The 18,620-nt window shown below is 43.2% G+C and overlaps 1 protein-coding gene across 4 annotated transcripts in view; it reads right to left on the bottom strand.

Annotated features, from left to right (window-relative positions):
- adamtsl4 (ADAMTS-like 4) overlaps positions 1-11,482 on the bottom strand; it is a 30,022-nt gene extending 18,540 nt beyond the window's left edge. For all 4 annotated transcript variants that reach the window (XM_026317019.2, XM_026317020.2, XM_026317021.2 and 1 more), the window contains exons 1-4: positions 11,118-11,482; positions 9,554-9,614; positions 6,155-6,738; positions 4,666-5,383 (exon numbers count right to left, since the gene is read on the bottom strand). In XM_026317019.2, the coding sequence (XP_026172804.1) occupies positions 4,666-5,383; positions 6,155-6,738; positions 9,554-9,614; positions 11,118-11,140 (1,386 nt within the window). In that variant the 5' untranslated portion in view covers positions 11,141-11,482. The remainder of the gene's footprint in view (positions 1-4,665; positions 5,384-6,154; positions 6,739-9,553; positions 9,615-11,117) is intronic.
- Between the last annotated feature and the right edge of the window lie 7,138 nt (positions 11,483-18,620).

The following is an 18,620-nucleotide window of genomic DNA, read 5'->3' as shown; positions in this document are numbered from 1 at the left end:
GAAGTGATCCCATGCTGTGTGCCATTTGAACAGAAAATTCACTGTTGCTCTAAGAAATTTGAGTTTGAGCTTCAACACAGTTTGTTAATTGTTCTAGGCAAAGAAAGGAAAAGAGGAGAAAAAGAGTAGAGGCATACTATACAGAAACACTGAAACCACAAGATCAATGAATAGACTAACTCAACTACATGAAAGAGTTTTTAATACAGATACTAATGCTGATTCCTATTCTCTTCCTGGAACCTTCCACAATTGGATTTAACATTTAAAAATCTGGTTTCTCTTCTTCTGAACTGCACAGAAAGTGTGTGTTCTTTCTTCTGGCTGACGATGTTTTGGGGCCATTTTAGCCTGGTTTTATTTAATTTTATGGATTTACACCCTGCTTGCTGTAATGTTCCAGAGACCTTAAATCTAAATTAGGCTTTCCTCATTTAAAAATAATTGTTCTATGTTTTGGGCACAAAGAATGGAAACACTGCAAAACAGCTAGTCTGGCTCTATCCACGGTAACAAAACTCATCTCACAGGCCTTCTAAATCTCTGTAATTATGTTTTATCTTGTTGGTTTAATTCATGTATAAACTGAAGTGCCAGGTAGTGACAGGATCACTGGTGCCCCCTGTTTCCAGTCTTTGAGCTAAGCTAAGCTAATTGATGGAAGCTACAGATGTGAGAGTGGTACCAATCTTATCTAACACTTGGCAAAACTGGTTAAATTGTAAAACAAAAAAAAACGGAGTAAAAAAATGACTGAAGAGGTGGGAAGTGAGTTAGAAGAAAGTCAGAAAGGGATAAAAAAAAAAAAAGGAACATGAAAGAAATGTTTGAGGGGAACACAGAGCACACAGGAGCTAAAACAAACAGATTACCTGCTACCTCTGCTTGTTAAAGCAGTAAAGCAGAGAAAGACCAGATCGGTCTAAATTAGTCCATGTGGTTGAGTGTTTGCGTGTGTGTGTCACAGTCCAACACATCTGGGTCTGTTTGTCACTTCATGAGAACAGCAATAAGCATGGCAGGGCCTGCACACAGTCATTAGAGCTGCGGAGTGTGCCTCCGTGCTGAGAGTTGTAATAATATATTTCCTGTGTAACAATGCTGGTGTAATGACAGGCTGCGATTAGATAATCTGATTCTCACTGCAGCAACCAGAACATAAATGTGCCTGTCTGTTAAGTACAACACAAACTCTTCAGGTTTTGATTGCAAAAGTGAGATCAGTGACCTGTGCCCGAGGCGTATCACATTTAAACAACAGTAAAACACAGTTTTTTGTGGTATTAGATCTGCTCGGTGACCCCGGTTTGGTTTTAGAAGTGCATTTTTATAGTTCAACTCATACTAGTAAATAGCAATTTATCAAACTAAAAACGGGTTGTTACCCTGACCCAACATAAAATCTTGATATCTTATGATATATGGTGTTGTATTTGCAGCTTTACTACATGCAGCTATTTTCAGAAGCAATGACGTTGATGAAATGCATTTTCTGGTGCAGTTTCTCACATGAGAGGACTGACTGCTTGTCTTAAAGTGAAATAGTTTGGGGAGTTCAGACAGTTGGTTTAACAAAATACATTTAAAGATGTCATTTTTAGTCCTTTTTTGACATTTTATAAATTAAAGAGTTCATCAAGATTCAAGATAAATCAAGAATGATAGCACTCATTAGTTGCAACTCCAGACTGTAAGAAGCCTGTGAGCCAAAAAGTTTAAAAGTTTTGCTATCGCTGTTGCTTGTAATTCTTATTTCACCAAACTCAACATTTTTTTGATTATCACACTGAGGTTACAAAAATAGAGGAGGGGAATGTTGAAAAGTCAAAGGGAGACGTCTCCCATGACCCTAGCAGAAATTACGCCCTTCTGTCTGCTGGCATCGATCTCATTAGGTCATGTGGTGAGCTCCCAGCTACATGCATCCTAAATCCACATGCTTCTGATCTCGCCTCACTTGCTGTTGGAAAGGAACGCACTGTTAGCCGTTCTGGATAAATATTTACACTGAAGCAAAGGACAGAAAGAGAAGCTACGGGACGAGAGAATGCTTAAACAATCTTTGACATTTTTGGTGAAAGACTTTAGATGAGAAAGGACAAGAAGAAGAAGGCTTAGTGTGTCTGTGAACTATCAGCTTCAAGCTGCTGTGTTTTTTTTTTTTATTCTCAGGCAGCTTCTTCTCAGATTCCAGCCTTTCCTACGCTCTCCCTCCGACAAAATAACTTCTCCTCTTGTTACACTGCACCGCATGCACACACACACACACACAGATGTATAAGATGTCTCAAACACACACACTTTTCCACGAATTCCTCTCTTCCTTTGGCATAAACTTCCTCTTGTCTTTCTGGCAGATTTATATTTCTCTCTATCCCACCCGATCTGTTGCTGCTGCTGACCATGCCTCTTTTTACTCATGTGTCTCCACTACTTCCAGCAATCTCTGTATCTTTTCATACACACCTACACACTCATCCACACAGCCCTCATCTGCATTTCTTCTTTGCCTCCCTCCCTCTCCACCTTTTTCATCCCTTTGCCCTTTAGCTCGCCCTCCCACTACCATATTTAAAAACAGTGCTCTCTTTCACTACTACTTAACTGCGTCACTTCCTTAACCACCCTCCCCTTATACCCTTGCTCTAACACTTACACACACATCTCACACATCCACTGTTCCTCTTTTGCCCTTTTCATTTCATCAGTTCCTCTCTTGGTTCCCCATTTGCTTCTATGCAACAATAAAAACACACACATACACACAGCCAATCACACTTGTAAAAGCCCTCAGGTGTAATGTTTTGACAAACACACCTAATAGTTAATAGGATGTGTCACGCTGACTCAACCCCTCAATCACACATGCACACGTATAGACAGTACATACAAGCCTGGGCAAAGGAACCAGCACTTTAAACCTGGTCTTCAGCAACGATAAGACATATAAAAATGTGGACCAAACAATCTGCTGCAGGAGCAAACAGGGCTGAAGTAGGGGCTAATGTTGGGTAAATATGTAACCCAATGAGTCAGCCTCAGCCATCACAGGACTGCTATTAGTGCTGCTGGCACACAGAGGGTATGTATTCTGCCAGATACTAAATCTGTTTTAACATGGGGACTATCGCACACAGTCAAGCAGAGACCGAGACAGAAAGGCAGAAAGGGGGATGAAAGACAACAAAAGATGAAAGAGAGGCTCAACCAATTATCCAAAGAGAAGAAAAAGACAAGAGCCCATGAGTACCAGCCCCAGCCCTGAATTCAAGTGTCTATTTCCACCAAGTGAGAGCCAGTTGTAGCTGTGAAAATGCCTTAGGTTTGTAGGGGTCTTCAATACTATGCTCTTCCCCCACACTCTCAATTAAGACAGACTTGCTATAAGTGGTAGGTTACATGTCACTCTAGATATTTCTGTCCCCACGATCACATCTTAAAATGGGGCTATGGAGCAGTTTCTTTATGTTTATTTCTTGTGTCTGTTCTTTCATTGAGCTTGTGTGAAATCCCACTTATCACTGATTGCGTTTTATGATACTTGAACATGAATGATACTTATCTCTACATTGTGGCATTTTTTACAAATCACTCTAATCAAACCAAGAAGGACGTTTGTCATACAGTCTGTTAGTTCATCCACAAATGTAGGGCTAGGTATTGTGGAAATCTGTGACACTATTGCCACTACAATAAGTAGGCATCAGTGCTGATACCATGTCTGTTGAAAAACACAGGGTAAATAAAGGTTATATTAAAGTAAAGCAAATTTGTACATGTTAAATGTTAAACAGGAATATGCTCAAACTGTGGTGGCTCTTTCCTTATCTCTTGCAACAACTTGTGATTGATTGAAAAAATGTCAAAGACAGTGGAGATCTGTATGAAAGGCTGGTTTCAAGCAGCAATGGCAAATGGTGCAAAATAACTGCTGATCTGATGCAACTGATTTTGATGAAAACGTGACTTCGTCAACAACGAGGAGCATCACTGATTCATTTCACCATTCAACAGACTCTGTATACTACTAACAATGTCTGAAAGAAACACCTGATCTCTCATAAACCCACTTTGTAGCTGAAAAATCTTTTACCCACACTGTCAGTCTCACTTTTAACAGTGTGAAATCAAGCCTGGCATTCCTGTCCCTAAATGAAACCAGAGTTACTATAAGATCAACCTCAGTTTCTCGCCTTTGTGTTGACAGTGACTGGGCCCATCTGATGTGACCAGCCTGTCTGTGTCTCTGGCTGCTTTTCTTGGCAGCACACTTTGTTACTGACAATGCCCTCGCTGTGCTGCGCCAGAGGTATGGAGCAGGTCGCAACGCCTAACACCCACCGCTGGCACTTATTCACTCACACCAACACTGGTGAATAAGAAAGATGTGTACACAGTCATGGAGGACCAGAGGCACTTTTGATCTCAGTCATCACTGACAACCAGCTAGTAATAATAATTTAGAATTAATAACATTAATATAATTAATAATAATTTACCTATAAAATATTCCGTTAACCTTTAAATCCTCAATTCACAGCTGCCTAACTGCTCTCTGTAGAAGTGAGCAGGAAACATTCAAAGTGAACTATGTAAGGGTGTGAAGCCAGTAAATTAGGTGGAATATTCCTTTTGTTTCTGCAGTTTCTAAATAAAAGATTTTACCTGTGAGAAGCATCTGCGGTACTCCTTCTCTCGCCCAGAGCATCTGTAGACCCGAGGAGCTCCTCTTCCTCCATCCCTGCCTTGTTCGACTCCCAGGTGTGGGATGCGGTTGTGCTGTATTGGGTAGATGTTGCCGGGGGGTGGAGCTTGGGGGCTGAAGACTGGGTGGACCTGCCTGTCTCTGTGCAGGGGGCTGGAGCGGTGGAGAGGAGAGGAGAACCGTGAAGGGACAGCAGGGGAGTGTGGGCGCAAGAAAGGAGAAACAGGAGGAGGTGGGGCTGTGACAGAGTGCCAGTCAAAGTGACGGCGGCTGGATGCTGGTGAGGATTGAGAAAAGGACTGAGAGGATGGGACTCTCCCTCGTCCATACTCCGTCTGGGTATGTGACGGTCTGTCAAAATGACGGTGTGGGTTGCCAGTTGTTGTGGTTGTTGTGGGCACCTCCTCAGCACCAGGTGACTCCATGCCATCCTGCTTCACGTTGCCCTCCTCCTCCTCTCTCCTCCCTGCCTCCCTGTGTTCTCCATCACTCTCCCTCTCCTCTTCCTCTCCCTTGTTGTTATCTGCCTCTTCTTCATGGACAGCTAGTTCAGCTGCCGGTGCTGGCGTTGCAGCGTCAGTACTGTTACCGGTGTGGCGAGCCTGTCGGTTGGGGCGGTGCAGGGGCAAAGCGAAAGGAACCCTTCCATATCCATACTGACCTGGTCGGATGGTGGACCTATGAGTCAAAAAGAAGGAGGAAAAACAAATAAAAAGATGAATGGAATGAGCGGGAGGCAGTGACGGAGATAGAGATCACAGAAAAACAGTATATAATTAAGCTACAGCTCATGTTAGCTGTCCAGCATAATTATAACAGACATGGAGCCGACCAACTGTGGTGAGCGGGCAGAGTGATGTAAAGCCTGTCTGAAAGACAAAAACCAGAAGTGATGAGGTAATAACCCAGCAGATATCATAGGAACAAGATGGGCATAACTCCAGCTTTAAACAATCAAAACATAACAAACCCAGCTAATGGCTAAACAATTTAAACATTGTTAACTTCTAATCTTTGCGGACAAAAGATTGAGATCACAGAGCCATGGCACCAGCAGACTTAAAAATATTTTCTTTGTATGTGGTATCTGTAGCTGCTCATCTTAACAACTGAGTCCTCTTATTGTAAACAAAACACCGTTGCTACTGCCAGCAACGCAAAACTCACTTCCTGTGTGCTTTTTCCTAGTAAAAGCAAACTCAAGGTGCTGAGCAAAGCAAATGTAAATGCGTCCATGAACTGGAAACTTGTTGAATCAGTGTTTCTGTAGTGTGACTGACTTTTGACCGTCCACCAATATGACAATCTTCACAAAAATTGTACAACTGATACTGGACTTTTGAAGCTGTCAGTATTTGTGAGCTGAACAATCTCATAGTAATGTATTAAAGTTTAAAAAGCAAACACATAAAGAAAACACCTGCTTTCCAGTTGTCCATTCTTACTCACCTCCTCGCAGGCAAACCCTCCCCACTGGAAGAGGCCGACCTTCTGCTCCCCACTGCTCTGGCCCTTACTGCGCCTGCATTGGTCGGTCTCCTGATGATCTGTGCTGGCTGGTTGTAACCATGTAGAGGAGCGTGGTAGGGTGAATGGTAACCAGACGCAAGGTCTTGATTAGCTGGGGAGAATTCAGGCTGGTAAAAAGGAGGTGACGGATTGGCCTGTGCAGGCACATGAGCTCCTTCTGCTCCAGCAGGGGTATTCCGATATAGAGGCAGTCCTGGGCTGTGATTGGCAGTGGCTGGCGGAGACTGATGAGGGAGGTATTGTCCACGGTAACGAGAGGGGTAGTAGGGACGCACAGGGGAAATGACAGGACCTCCGACACCACTGGGATGATACCCTGCCCAATTAGGTGGAGAGTGAGAAAGGGCAGGAGTTTGTGGAGGTGGTGGAGGCAAGCACTTCCTGCTCCTCAATGAGACACCAACGCCACAGGTCTGAGAGCATTCTGACCACTCCCCCCAGACAGACCACACTCCATCCACTGGTTCTGCCTCAAACACCTGTCTCGACCTCCGGCTGGTCACCTGAGAGAGAGAGAGAGAGACACACACACACACACACACACACACACACACATCTATTTAATCCAGAGATTCCACACTGAGCTGTCAGCTGCTACTGGGCACTGGAACATGTAGTACAAATCTAGATAAAACCACATGAAAGGCAAATAAACGTATTTTTCAACCTGCAAATAACCAATGTTGTCGTTACAGAGCTATTAAAGGTTATTTCTTCAGCAACAAGGGAACAGATTAGTAGTTTTGACTACCCAGGCACTCCAAGCTGCAGATTAATTTGCCAATAAACCAGTGAATCATTGCTCTATAGTTAATTCTTAGTCTATAGAATATCAGCAAACAAAAATGCCAATCATAGTGTCCAACAGCCCATAGCAATGTGAACCCACAATTATTCAGTTTATTATAACAGAAGATGAAGAAAAACAGGAGACAATCACATCTCAGAAGATGGAACTAGTGATTTTTTTGCCATTTTGTGCTTAAATAAATGAAATATATAAGCAATTGTCCAAATCATTTCCAAATCAGTTCTAAAAAACTGAATTGGCAGTGATTTGTCTATAATCACCTTGGACTTGGTGCAGTTCTGTGGAAAAGTTCAATAACATTAGGGAATCTGTGTGAGGCCACTTACGTGAGTGGGCAATCAGATTTTTTTTTAATGTTATGACATGGTACCACAATGAAAAACAGACCAAATAAAATTACGTTTTGCTGTTGAAGCTTAAAAAATAGTTTGCAGTACATAAAAATTTGGGAACTCTTGGTTCATTCCTGTACGTAGACCAACCCTATTCCAAAGACAAAACGCTTAAAAATGATTAATATGTTTTGAATTCGGTGAAAATGTAATTTAATGTAATTTTGACTTTCAGCATTTCTGTACTTTGTTAAAGTGATAAAAGGGCTGAATAGACACATTAGATTAGATAAGTCTGTTAAAGTCACTTTAGTTCATTAAAAAGTACCTTAACTCAATGTTTAAGTGCACTACTACTGACAACTAACTGATGTAAAAAAGGAAAAAACTGCAATTCTTAGCGATATAATAGAGAAGTGGTTAACTTAGCAAAAAGGTTACAGTTGCAAAATCAGAAATCACTGGAAATACTTTTTTCTGTTCATTGATGAGCTACAGTCTAGTAAGTTTCCTCCCTCTGAGGCCAAAATATTAATCTGAACTCTTCGTACTTTGCGAGGGCTTAAGAGAAACTCGTTCACCTGCCAGCAGTTTAAAAGCAGATGAATAAATCCGGCGGAGTTGGTGTCATGTGAAAGCACTGCACAAACAGCCTAATCAAGGCCAGTTTGGCTGTGCATTTATGTTTGCATTTATGTGTTCGAGTGCATGTATGGGAGTGCCAGGTCTGGCTTTCTTGTCTTCCTCTGTGGTCGCAGATAAATGTTTCTCGTCTCATTTCACAAGCAAAGCACTGGGCTTGTTGGCAGACCGGCTAACATGAGAGCTGAACAAAAGTTTCCATTGAAAAAGAAGTGAAACATAAATCTGTGCTACACTTTTCTCCTCTCTCTCTCTCTATGTAAATGTGTGCATGCAGGAGCAGAAATGTGTAAGCAAACACACTGTACAGACAGGCTTTGTGGATGCGAGGGAGTGGGCAGGTGTAAGCAACATACACCATGTCTGTGAGCTCCTGTGTGATTTGATAATGTATTATCTACATTCAAAGAGGTCCTGACTCTTTGTGAGGCAAAAGGGTGAAAGGTTGGAGGAAAGGAAAGAAATAAACAGATATAATGGGGCGAGAGAGACTGGTGGGGGGTGGGGGGGGGGGGGGGGGGGTGGCAGTGGTGAGTTGAGGTAGACAGGCCTAATGACCCTGAATATGTGTGTGTGTGTGTGTGTGTGTGTGTGTGTGTGTTCCTGTATGGAAGGTGTGGTCTGTCACAATGAGTGACATCAAACACACAGCTGCCTCATAATTGCGACCATTAATGAGCTCTGTGCAGTGACCCTGGAGCAGCCACCGGCAACCTCTGGAGCTACTGGTTAAACTCCTACGACACTGTACTACCAGGCCCGAACCTGTCATTCCTTCAACAACATGATCATACCGGTCTCACTGTAGACCCTCTGCACTGCTGAGTCCCTTTGAAGGATTAACATTTTGAAAAATCTGTCTTCGAGTCCGAATGTACACAGGTTCATTGTTCACCGCTGTCATTTCTCATCATCTTTCTGGCTGGGAAGTAATCCCATTTTGCTGTGTTTCTATTTTTACTAATTAGAATTAACAACTTTAACTTTATGTTCTATGTCAATTAGTATGAAAAAGTTTAAAGTGAGGGGATTATTGTTTTGGGTGTCAGGACTGTTGTTCTCCCCACTCTTCACTATAAACATTGCCTTCATATTGTTAGTTAACACAATGCTGAATAAGCTAAACAAGCCATTTAAAACAAAATCAGATTATCTGAAAGCTGAAAGCGGAAAAGTTTGTCTTAGATCTACAACAAAAAATGTGTGTATTTTATTTTCTTAGCTGCAGTACATCATTGCTCTCATCTGCTGAGAGTCACTTGATTTAGCTGGTGAACCACTACATAAGTTTTGTCTGAACTCTGGCATGTACTTACACACAGAACGCGGACTGTGGATCTTGTCCCTGATCAGGTTGGTATTGTCAGGAGAAACGATTACAGTGACCAATAACTCTGGACATATGTATAATGCTTTAAGACAGATTTTTTTTTAAAAACACCTGAATCTATCCTTTAATTGTCATCACCTTTCACCTCTTTATAATGATGCTGTTGTGTGTGTGGATGCCCTTACAAAAAGCTGACGACTCACCTTCCTTTTGGCAGCCTTGGCCACACACGTGACCACCACAAAGCACCACAGCACATAGAGCCTGGAGGGATGAAGAACAGAGGGTTAAGGAAGTGGCAAAGTAAAATCTGAGCAGGTTGAATAAGCTCTTTTATAATGGACAGAGCTGTTCCATGACCTAAAACTGAAACACGTACATGTATATATGCTATGTGAATTCGCACAGACTTTCATTATTCTCCATTGACCATCAGCTTCAATGAACCTTTTGCCCCCACAAATGTACATTTAGTTTTGGAGCAGCATGTTGAGTGAGCACCAGCAAATGTTCCACTGACTTAAACATACTCCGGCAAGCAATTATGCCGCTTTCTTTGCCACTATGAGTGCTGGGTAGACTCAAGAGGGGGTGAACAAAAATGTCTTCTGCCCTTGAAAGTTCACAGGCAAACATTTCAATCAACCTGGGGAAGCCTAGGAGGCACTAACAAACTAATGGGTTTAAACAGCAAGCATGTTTTCCCTCTGCATGCCTCTCTCTGGGACTGCACACACCCTGGGGATATGGTTTTAACACACACACAACAACTACAGAGGCAACAGTCACAACAGCCAAAGTCATCTTGTACAGTAAGGCACTTTTTATTTGAGGCTTGATGTTCAAAAGAGGTGGTTTATGAGGTGGGATGTTGCTGAATGTCTCCTTTAATTTTGGGTTAGGGCCCTTAAACTTGACATGAAATTACTTTAGGAAGCGTGTTGACCTGCTTCTGTCTGTGCAGAGCAAAAACCTGTCATTTAGAGTAATACTGAAGTCTTGTTTTCCTTTAAGAAGGTGGAAAAGTGGCTGACAAATGTCTGAAATCAGCTGCTTCGTCTATAATTATCACAGCAATCTCTAAATCAGCCGAGACAAGTGGAGTGGAAACAAGTGGAATGCCATCACTGCATCTGCCAAGAAAATAGCCCGAACATGATACTAAACGACTTGCTAAGATGGACACTCGAGCGCTCACCACGAGAACCAAACCATCACCGCAATCACCAGTCCGCAAGCCACAAGCAGTCAAAGTAATTGGTCCCTTCTTCCCAGTGTGGTGCGCCGCCGTGGTCTCTGGAAGATTCCCCCACACCAGAGCAACACAATTACCCCGAAAAACACTGAAAAAGGTCCCGCACGGACCGACAAAACAGAGCCGCGGAGGCCGAAGTAACGACCCCCTGCCCGTATCCACGTTTCCCTGGGCCGCTACAGTGGCACATTGCAGAGAAAGCTCAGAGCCGCGGGGACAGAAGAAAAGAGCGAAAGAGAAAGAGATATGCAACAGGGTGAAACTCTCGAAAATCCTCCGCGAGGAGAAAAGAGGGAAACCTACTCCAAACTCACTCGCCGTTGGGTAAAATTCCTGTCATATATACCAGCGCGCATCAAGAAGGCGTTGTGCGTAAAAGCCAAAACTTCTCTACAAAACACCGTCAGCATAAACACTGTCCGCTCAAAGGAGGATGCAAACCCCCATGTGGTGTTGTGTACAAGCAGGCGGAGAGAGGCAGCAGGTTGCAGCTGGATAAGTCAAAGTTTTACCTGAATAGTAAACTGAGCCGCATGCTCCTCTGAGGGCCTCCCGCAAAACTTCTCTCAGCTACTGATCACGATATTGATTATGAGTCCAGTTTAGTGGTCTGTTGCGCACTGTGCAGTCCTCAAAGGAAACGTGATAAAGTCCTCCGAAGGCTTCTTCTTCTGTTGCTGCTCTCTCTCTCTTTCTCTCTCTGTGTGTGTGTGTCCCTTTCCTCCTGTCACAGTCACTCCCCGTGATTTTGGAGAGTGGGAAGGGTTCTGCGTTTTTTTTTTCCTTCCTCCCTTTCAGTCCCGTTCACTCGACAACTTTTTTTGGGGTCCTTATTATAAACTGGTGTGACGCCTGCAGCCAGGGGCCAGGGGGAGTACGCCGGGAAAGACAGACACAAAATGAACAGATTACACAACTCTCTCTCTCTCACACACACACATTATCCCCCTCTCTCTCTTTCACACGCATAAACCATACACTCTCTCTCACACACACACACGCACACACACACACACTCCACCATGGGCCCTGACTAAGCTATAACAACTCTCAGAGCCGCTTTCTTAGTTGCACAATCCGACATAAGAATGCTCCATTGTACTGGGTCACACTGATCAGTAGTAATGATCTACTCATTGTCGTAAACAGCCCTGAGTTGGCAGCATCTGCAGCAGGGACACTTTGGTGGGGAAGTACAAAGCATTATGGGATTACTATTGTGCCAAGGCAAACACTAATTGTTTCTATTACACAGTTAGACACAATCCCAAGGTGGAAAATTCTTATTTTTCACTTTGTGCCGTTGAAATATGGCTGTTGACGCACTAACAGCATGTAGCTGCAATGCATAAAATATTTTTGAATGATCTAAACAAGACTGCGTTTTCTCCAAACTGTTTAATCACAGTGAAACATTTGAAACCAGACATGCTTCACCAATTTGGAGCTCAGATTAGTGCACTCAAGAGACATGCACTGCACTATCTGGGGGTGTGTTTAGACGTGTGTACATGTGTGTGTGTGTGTGTGTGTGTGTGTGTGTGTGTGTGTGTGTGTGGGCTGCGCACTGTTTTCTGTTGTGGTCTGATACAGATGTGAAAACTGACTGATGTTAAGTTGTTTACACAACATTTATTTGGTTATAATCCACCAACCTTCCCAGTGAGTCAGTGCAGACCTTTTGGGCCAAACAGCCCACAGGGGACAGTGGGGGGTACGGAGTGACACAGAGAGGAAGGAAAATGAAAAGTTCTCCATTGGATAAAGAGCTTTACTCATTCTTCACAAGAGCCTGGTGTACAGGATTTAATTCTGCCCTAATGTTGCCAACCGTTAGAAGTAAACTTGAAATAAAAACTGGCACTTTCCTCTATTTGTTGCGATTGATAGACTCAATAAGACTGTGTGTGGGAGAAAAGGAGAAAAGGAGTTTAATTTCCACCCAAACTGCACATCCGATGATGATTTAGGAGCACAGTATTTAAAAACAGGAAATATTGTGGTGGACATATGACAAAAACCAAAGTGGCTGGTTAATTTTGATGTGTTTAAGTCCAATAACTTTGTCTAAAAAGTGGTGGAGCAAATGCATGATGAACTCATTACTCTGCCTTGTGATTTTGTTTGATTATAATTAATTTATGGATTTACTGAACATATAAAAGTCAGAAAATCTATTTAAAAAAAAAATATGTGATTTGGTTTCCATTATTTTTTACTCTGTAGTATTCTTTTAAACTATACTGTGCTGCATTATGGTTCTGGTTTGTATTAATCTGTGGTGTCTAAGTGTCTCAAGGGCTGGGCACGGTCGCATGCGTGCCAGAGTAATAAAAACATCATCTTCAACAAAAAAAAGAGGAGATTTGGCAAAAACATGAAGAGAAGAGAAAGAAAGTGAAAATCAGGGAACTAAAAATCTAATGAGAGTTAAAAATATTGACTCCCCATGCTTTGGGAGATCAGTGCTAAACTCATCAACAAAACAAGCACCTCCCAATCTAGTAAGTCTTTTTCAAGGGCATTTCGGATTCTGTTCCTGAACCTCCTTATTAACATTTCCCACCCTGCTGCCTCAGGACAGAGCAGGAAGATGGTGGAAATGTGAGAGAGATGGGGAGTGGAAGGGAGGGTGAGTACATACTGAGTTATGGTCTAACACATATCAACACACCCAGGGCTTGAGATGTCCCAGGGCCAGGCCGCTGCTTTTCTTGGACATTCTGCATCACGATGGTGATGGAGATTAGCCACTTCAAAGCCCGCAAAGATTTGATCGGCCGAAATTAAAAAAAAAGGTTAAAGGCGTACCAAGAATGAAAAGGGCAGAGTCCAGAGGGCAATGCACATAGACACACTCACATACATGTAGCTTAGGGTGTGTTTTGTGTCCGATTAGTGAAATGGATATCTCTCTACTTCTAAGCAGCATGTCTATCAGTAACTACAATTACCCAGAGGTCATTGCCATGACCACCAGTGGTCCATGACCACTTACAGCCTTCTGTTCCCTCCCTCCATCTCTTTCTTCTCCTTGTTTCCCATCTCTTTTCCTCTTGATCCCTGAGAGGCAATATCTTGGCTTGTGGACACGCACCACCAACCACAGAACCTTGATTAGCAAAATGTCTGTATCAACTTGCTACCACAACACAAAAGATGCAGTGCGTTTATGTGTGCGGCTGGGGAGGTCCCTATGTGGCAGCAGATCTGCTGTTTGTCTCGGATGGCTGATCTGAATAATAACACTGCAGATCAGATTAGCAGGACCATGTGGGAGTGATAAATCACTTGAAAAATTTCTTGCATGTACTCACACCCCCATCTCCACAAAAAACATACACACACCCCAGCCTCGGGCCGAGACAGTACACCCGCGACCCTTTTACTGTTAAGGTTAATGAGGCCTCTAGGCCTCTTCAGACCAGCTGAGGGTAAGGGCTCAGACTTGGATCACTACAAGCTGCCTCCTGTAAGACAGAGTGACTTCAATAGGTCAAAGAGAACAGATTAGCATGATAACCCGTCTGATGGCTATCATAAACCATTTTCAGACCACAGACCATCCCCGTTCATGTAGCACTGTGCTCAGATCAAACTTGCATAGACAAAGGTTGAACTTTGCTTCAGCAAAGATGTACAGTATGTAACCATGTGGAAGGAGAAGGCGTTTTTGATAGTGGTGCGACTCTTGGGATGGCAATGCTGTCTGTTTGTGGGTTGGCCAGTCAGTCCACCACTTTGGTTTAAACTGAAATATCTCAACAACTCTAGGATGGATTGGCATTTGTGGTCTACAGTGGATTAAGCTGAATGACTTCTCTACTTCACTGAACCTTCCTCTGGTGCCACCAGCAAGTCATGTTACTCATCAGTAAGATATATTAACATCTATTCGGTCGGTTGGTATAACTTTTGGTTAAGATCTTCATGATGCCCAGAGGATCCCTTGATGTTTCACACAGTTTTCCCCAATGTTTCCAATACGTCGGATTGGAAACATTGGACAGTTCGGTTGCTCCTCCAGGCTGCATGTTACCAAAAGTAGGTTGGAGAACTTTGCAAACTTGCTTAACTTGTCTCTGCAACTTTGGTGAAATTGACATTTTTTTCTGCTCAATTTCCAACCTATCAACAGGAAGTTAATGAACCATTCAGCTCGTTTGATGCACATGTCAAAAGGTGTGTGAGTCTGCTCCTTTACAAGCACCTGGAAATGACCCATAACATTGTTCTATCCGAGACCATTAGTCTTCTGGAGAAACTGCGAACACCTGTAAAATCTCAACTACACATAATCCACATCTACAGTCCAGCACATCAAACATAGACAGCTTGGGTATCCAGCTGCACTGTGGTTACAGCAATAAGAAGTTTTTGTTGAAAGAGGGGTCCCCATTTAGTTCAGTTTGGTTTTGTAAATGTGGCGGCTGACTACGGCACATATGAACATTACAGTGAAGTATGTTAGCACATGCCCTCATGAATGTCTTCACACTCAGCATATGCATGTTTACGGGTCAAGGCTTATAGGAGGAGCCTGGATTTAAGATGAGAGGAGAAAAGGAGGCCTGACCTAATAGCATCGGCAGCCTGAGACGCCCAGGGTAGAGCAGAGCAGAGTAGAGTGAGAGAGAGAGAGAGAGGGAGAGGGAGCGCAAATGACAGACAGAGGCACAAAGGGAGTGAAAAGAAAAGCAGAAGCAGAAAGGGGATGAAAGGGAATGTGAGAGAAAGAGGTAATGGCAGATTAGACGGGAACTGAGCAAGTATGAAGGAGAGTGAAAGAGAAAGAACGCAGGAAGGGGGAGCAACTTGTCTGTCTCGGACGGAGTCAATATTTGCACCATTCCACCAATCCTGTGCCAAGACCTGGATCAAAGCAGAGTGTGTGTGATCTGAAAGAGGGTGCGGAGGCCAGAGAAGAAAATGGCTGACATCTATGCAGTCTGGTCTGGAGAGACATATAGTACTTTTTTAGTAACAGTTTTTTAGTTTGAATTTAACCTCTGAGAAATCATTAGCACAGGTCCAAAGACAAATTGGAGCCACTGATAAACCTCAGGTGCAAAATGACTGTGACAGCAAAGAAAAAAAGATTAGCTCAGGGTTCAAAAAGGCTGAAAGTAGGAGACAAGACAATCCACGTGTGTCTCTAATGAGGAGCTGCAGTTGTCCCTGGTGATACAAGGACATGAGAGGGAGCGAGAGGTCGGCTCAGTTGGACTCTAATTGGCTGCCGAAACCAAGACACTGGGCCACAAGTGCTAGAGCAGAGCCATGCAGCTATACATGCTTCTCAAGTCTACTTTTCAAAACAAAGTTAAAAAACATTGGACAAACCTAATGAAAAGTAACAGGATTGCCAAAATTCACCACGACCAATAATGTCAATAGTTGTTGAGTCCCCAACCAGGGGCCCAGATCTCTATAGAGACACAAGACTGGATAATAATGCAGGACTCTGAGAGTTGAGCTCAGTGGCTGAATAAGTCCATATTCACCACCTAACAAATGAAGACAGGGAATTTAGGAAGTACAGGGCCCCTGGGAATTTGGTGCAGCAGTCTGCCTTCATTTAACCATAATATAACTCAAGTGTTGATGCACATAGAAAAAAAATCTTTAAAGATTTTTTTGCAAATGGTTTTATTCACTTTTTTGTCAAAAGTTAGATGCCACATGACTGTAAAACAACTTGTCAGTTTTACACTTTAGACCAGCTCTGTCCCCCCTGCTTTTAGCCCGAACAGTAATCCAATCAATAAACTACTATTTTCTTTTTAATAAATTGGAACATGCCATAAAGTGGCATGAAGAATTACTGCTGCATGCACATGTAAGAAAAACAGACAAAACATGCAACCACAAATAAACTCTCATACATTTCAAAGATGTTGAAAATAAATCATTTTAACTCAACCACACACTGCAACAGCAGTTTCACGATAAACTCTTGCAACCTTTCAAGCATGTCCTGATTTGGCAATGCACTCCAGCACCCTTCTTTCCTTTCGCCGTGTATGAGCTGAACAGACCATCTCTCCTTCGTGAAACCAGGTTTAAGTTACACTACGAAAGCAGGAATTTTGAAAACAGCCTGAGGTCAAAGTCTGAGGTCAGCTTTTCCTCCTCTTACTCCCCACTTTCTGCAGAAAATGTTTTCTTAATGATTAATTTCTTAATAATTGATTGTGCAATGATAGATGACCATGCCTGCAACATCCAAAACATTATCTTATTGCCACATAAACAAAACTCAACTTTTGCAATAATCAGTTGTGAGTTTTGAAGAGTTAACTAGCACCATCAAGGTCTTCGCCTTGGATTTTCTGCCTCTGGTTTTTAGAGTCTTGTAAGGTTTGAACAGGACATGCAGCGGTATGGGATTTCAAAGGATGGGCGTCTTCCACATGGACTGGCACAAAATCATGGAAGAAAATTCAAAACTGATGCTTGCCTCCTGAGCCTATCCTTTCTTCACCTCTTCATAAAAAAAAAATATCAAAGAATTTACAGTGAGCTGCTGCAGGAGGAGAGCAGCGACTGTAAATATTTGTAAATTTACCAAGCGATTGGTTTATTCTCCTCGCTTACTATACTGACCTGAGAGTCAACATGACCTCTGCCCTTCCCGAGAAACCATAAACTCCTCCCTCCTGGGAACGATTCAACAGGTTGGCTAGAACAATAAACCAAATGACTTTTTACACAAGGACTCTTGATTGGAGAGACACCTTGTTTCTCTGTCTGCTCCCTGTTCTCTAGGTATCCCACATCTGATGAGAGCAGGATAGGAAATCAGGTCAACAGTGTGTTGAGCATAGCAGACATACTTGGGAATAGATCGAAGCCAGGCTGAGACTGTACACTAGTGTGCAGAGTTATGAGTTATCTGAGCGTCTTTGTGAGCACAACTTCCCCCGGTCTGGCACAGTCTCCGGGCGCAGTGCAACTGTGTGTGTGCATGTAGGCGCATCCATTAGAGCCGAACTTAAAGCCAAGTGTAAGCACACGTCTAAATGAAAGGAGTGAATTGCACACCGGTGGATTAGAGTGGAGACTGGCTGACGGCTTAAGACAGCAGCCAGATCAAATAAGTAGCAACATACCCAGAAACTCTTTTTGGAGTGTTTGGACCAAGCAAAGCAGAGTTACTGGACCCAGAAGAGTGAAAGAGAGGAAAACAGACAGAGAGGGACTTGGTGTGAGGCAATCAGAGCCGAGCTTGTTAGGCCAGGCACCGCGGGTGGGCTGAGGTTTGGGGTTGAAGTAGAAAGCTTTTTGGAAATGTATTCCGCTGTCTCACATTGAATAGAAAGATTTTTTTCTCTTTGGATTGTTGCTCAGTACAGTATACAAGCAAATGAAGCCCCACCCAGCTGCGCACGGCTCTTTGGTGTTTTTATTTGTGCACTAGTGTTGCAGTGCTGTCATATATTTGCATGAAAACATCCACCGCAGCACACCTGTTGAACAGAGTAAACAGTCCATCAAGTGATAATCCCTCAGGTGGTAATTTACAAGGCCCTATGCAAACATTACACACACAAACATACAATGGCATTGGCCCATGGACACAGATGAGCTCATGCAACCTAGATACTGGAGGGAGAGGTAGTGCACTATTACTGCTGGCATGTTAAAGAGCCAAATCCAGATCAGCGTATGTGTTTAGAAGAGGTCACTGGAGGGTCTTGACCACTGGGTCCCTGTCGCTGTTTGGCCTTAAGCCTCACAGATCTCCTGTTATTGTTTTCTGTGGCTAGTTTTGAAGGCCGCCAGGCAGTGATCAGGTTTCTCTCTTCTGTACTCACACACTTTTGTTTTCCTTGCCCCTACTTGAAAACACACAAAGACATATAAAGCATGAACACAGTGCACACACACAGGGTTATTTATAACTGGGTGGAAGGGAAAGGCAGCCCGACCTCACTGGGCCTATTTTGGGAGGCGCAGGCTTCAATCAGGCTGTATGACAGCTTCTCAGTGATACCAGAACAATACAGAGCAGC

This window comes from Mastacembelus armatus, chromosome 16, assembly GCF_900324485.2.
Source record: "Mastacembelus armatus chromosome 16, fMasArm1.2, whole genome shotgun sequence".
Classification (NCBI taxonomy): Eukaryota; Metazoa; Chordata; class Actinopteri; order Synbranchiformes; family Mastacembelidae; genus Mastacembelus; species Mastacembelus armatus.
Note: the sequence above shows the minus strand (reverse complement) of the source record. Positions and strands in the feature narration are given on the sequence as shown.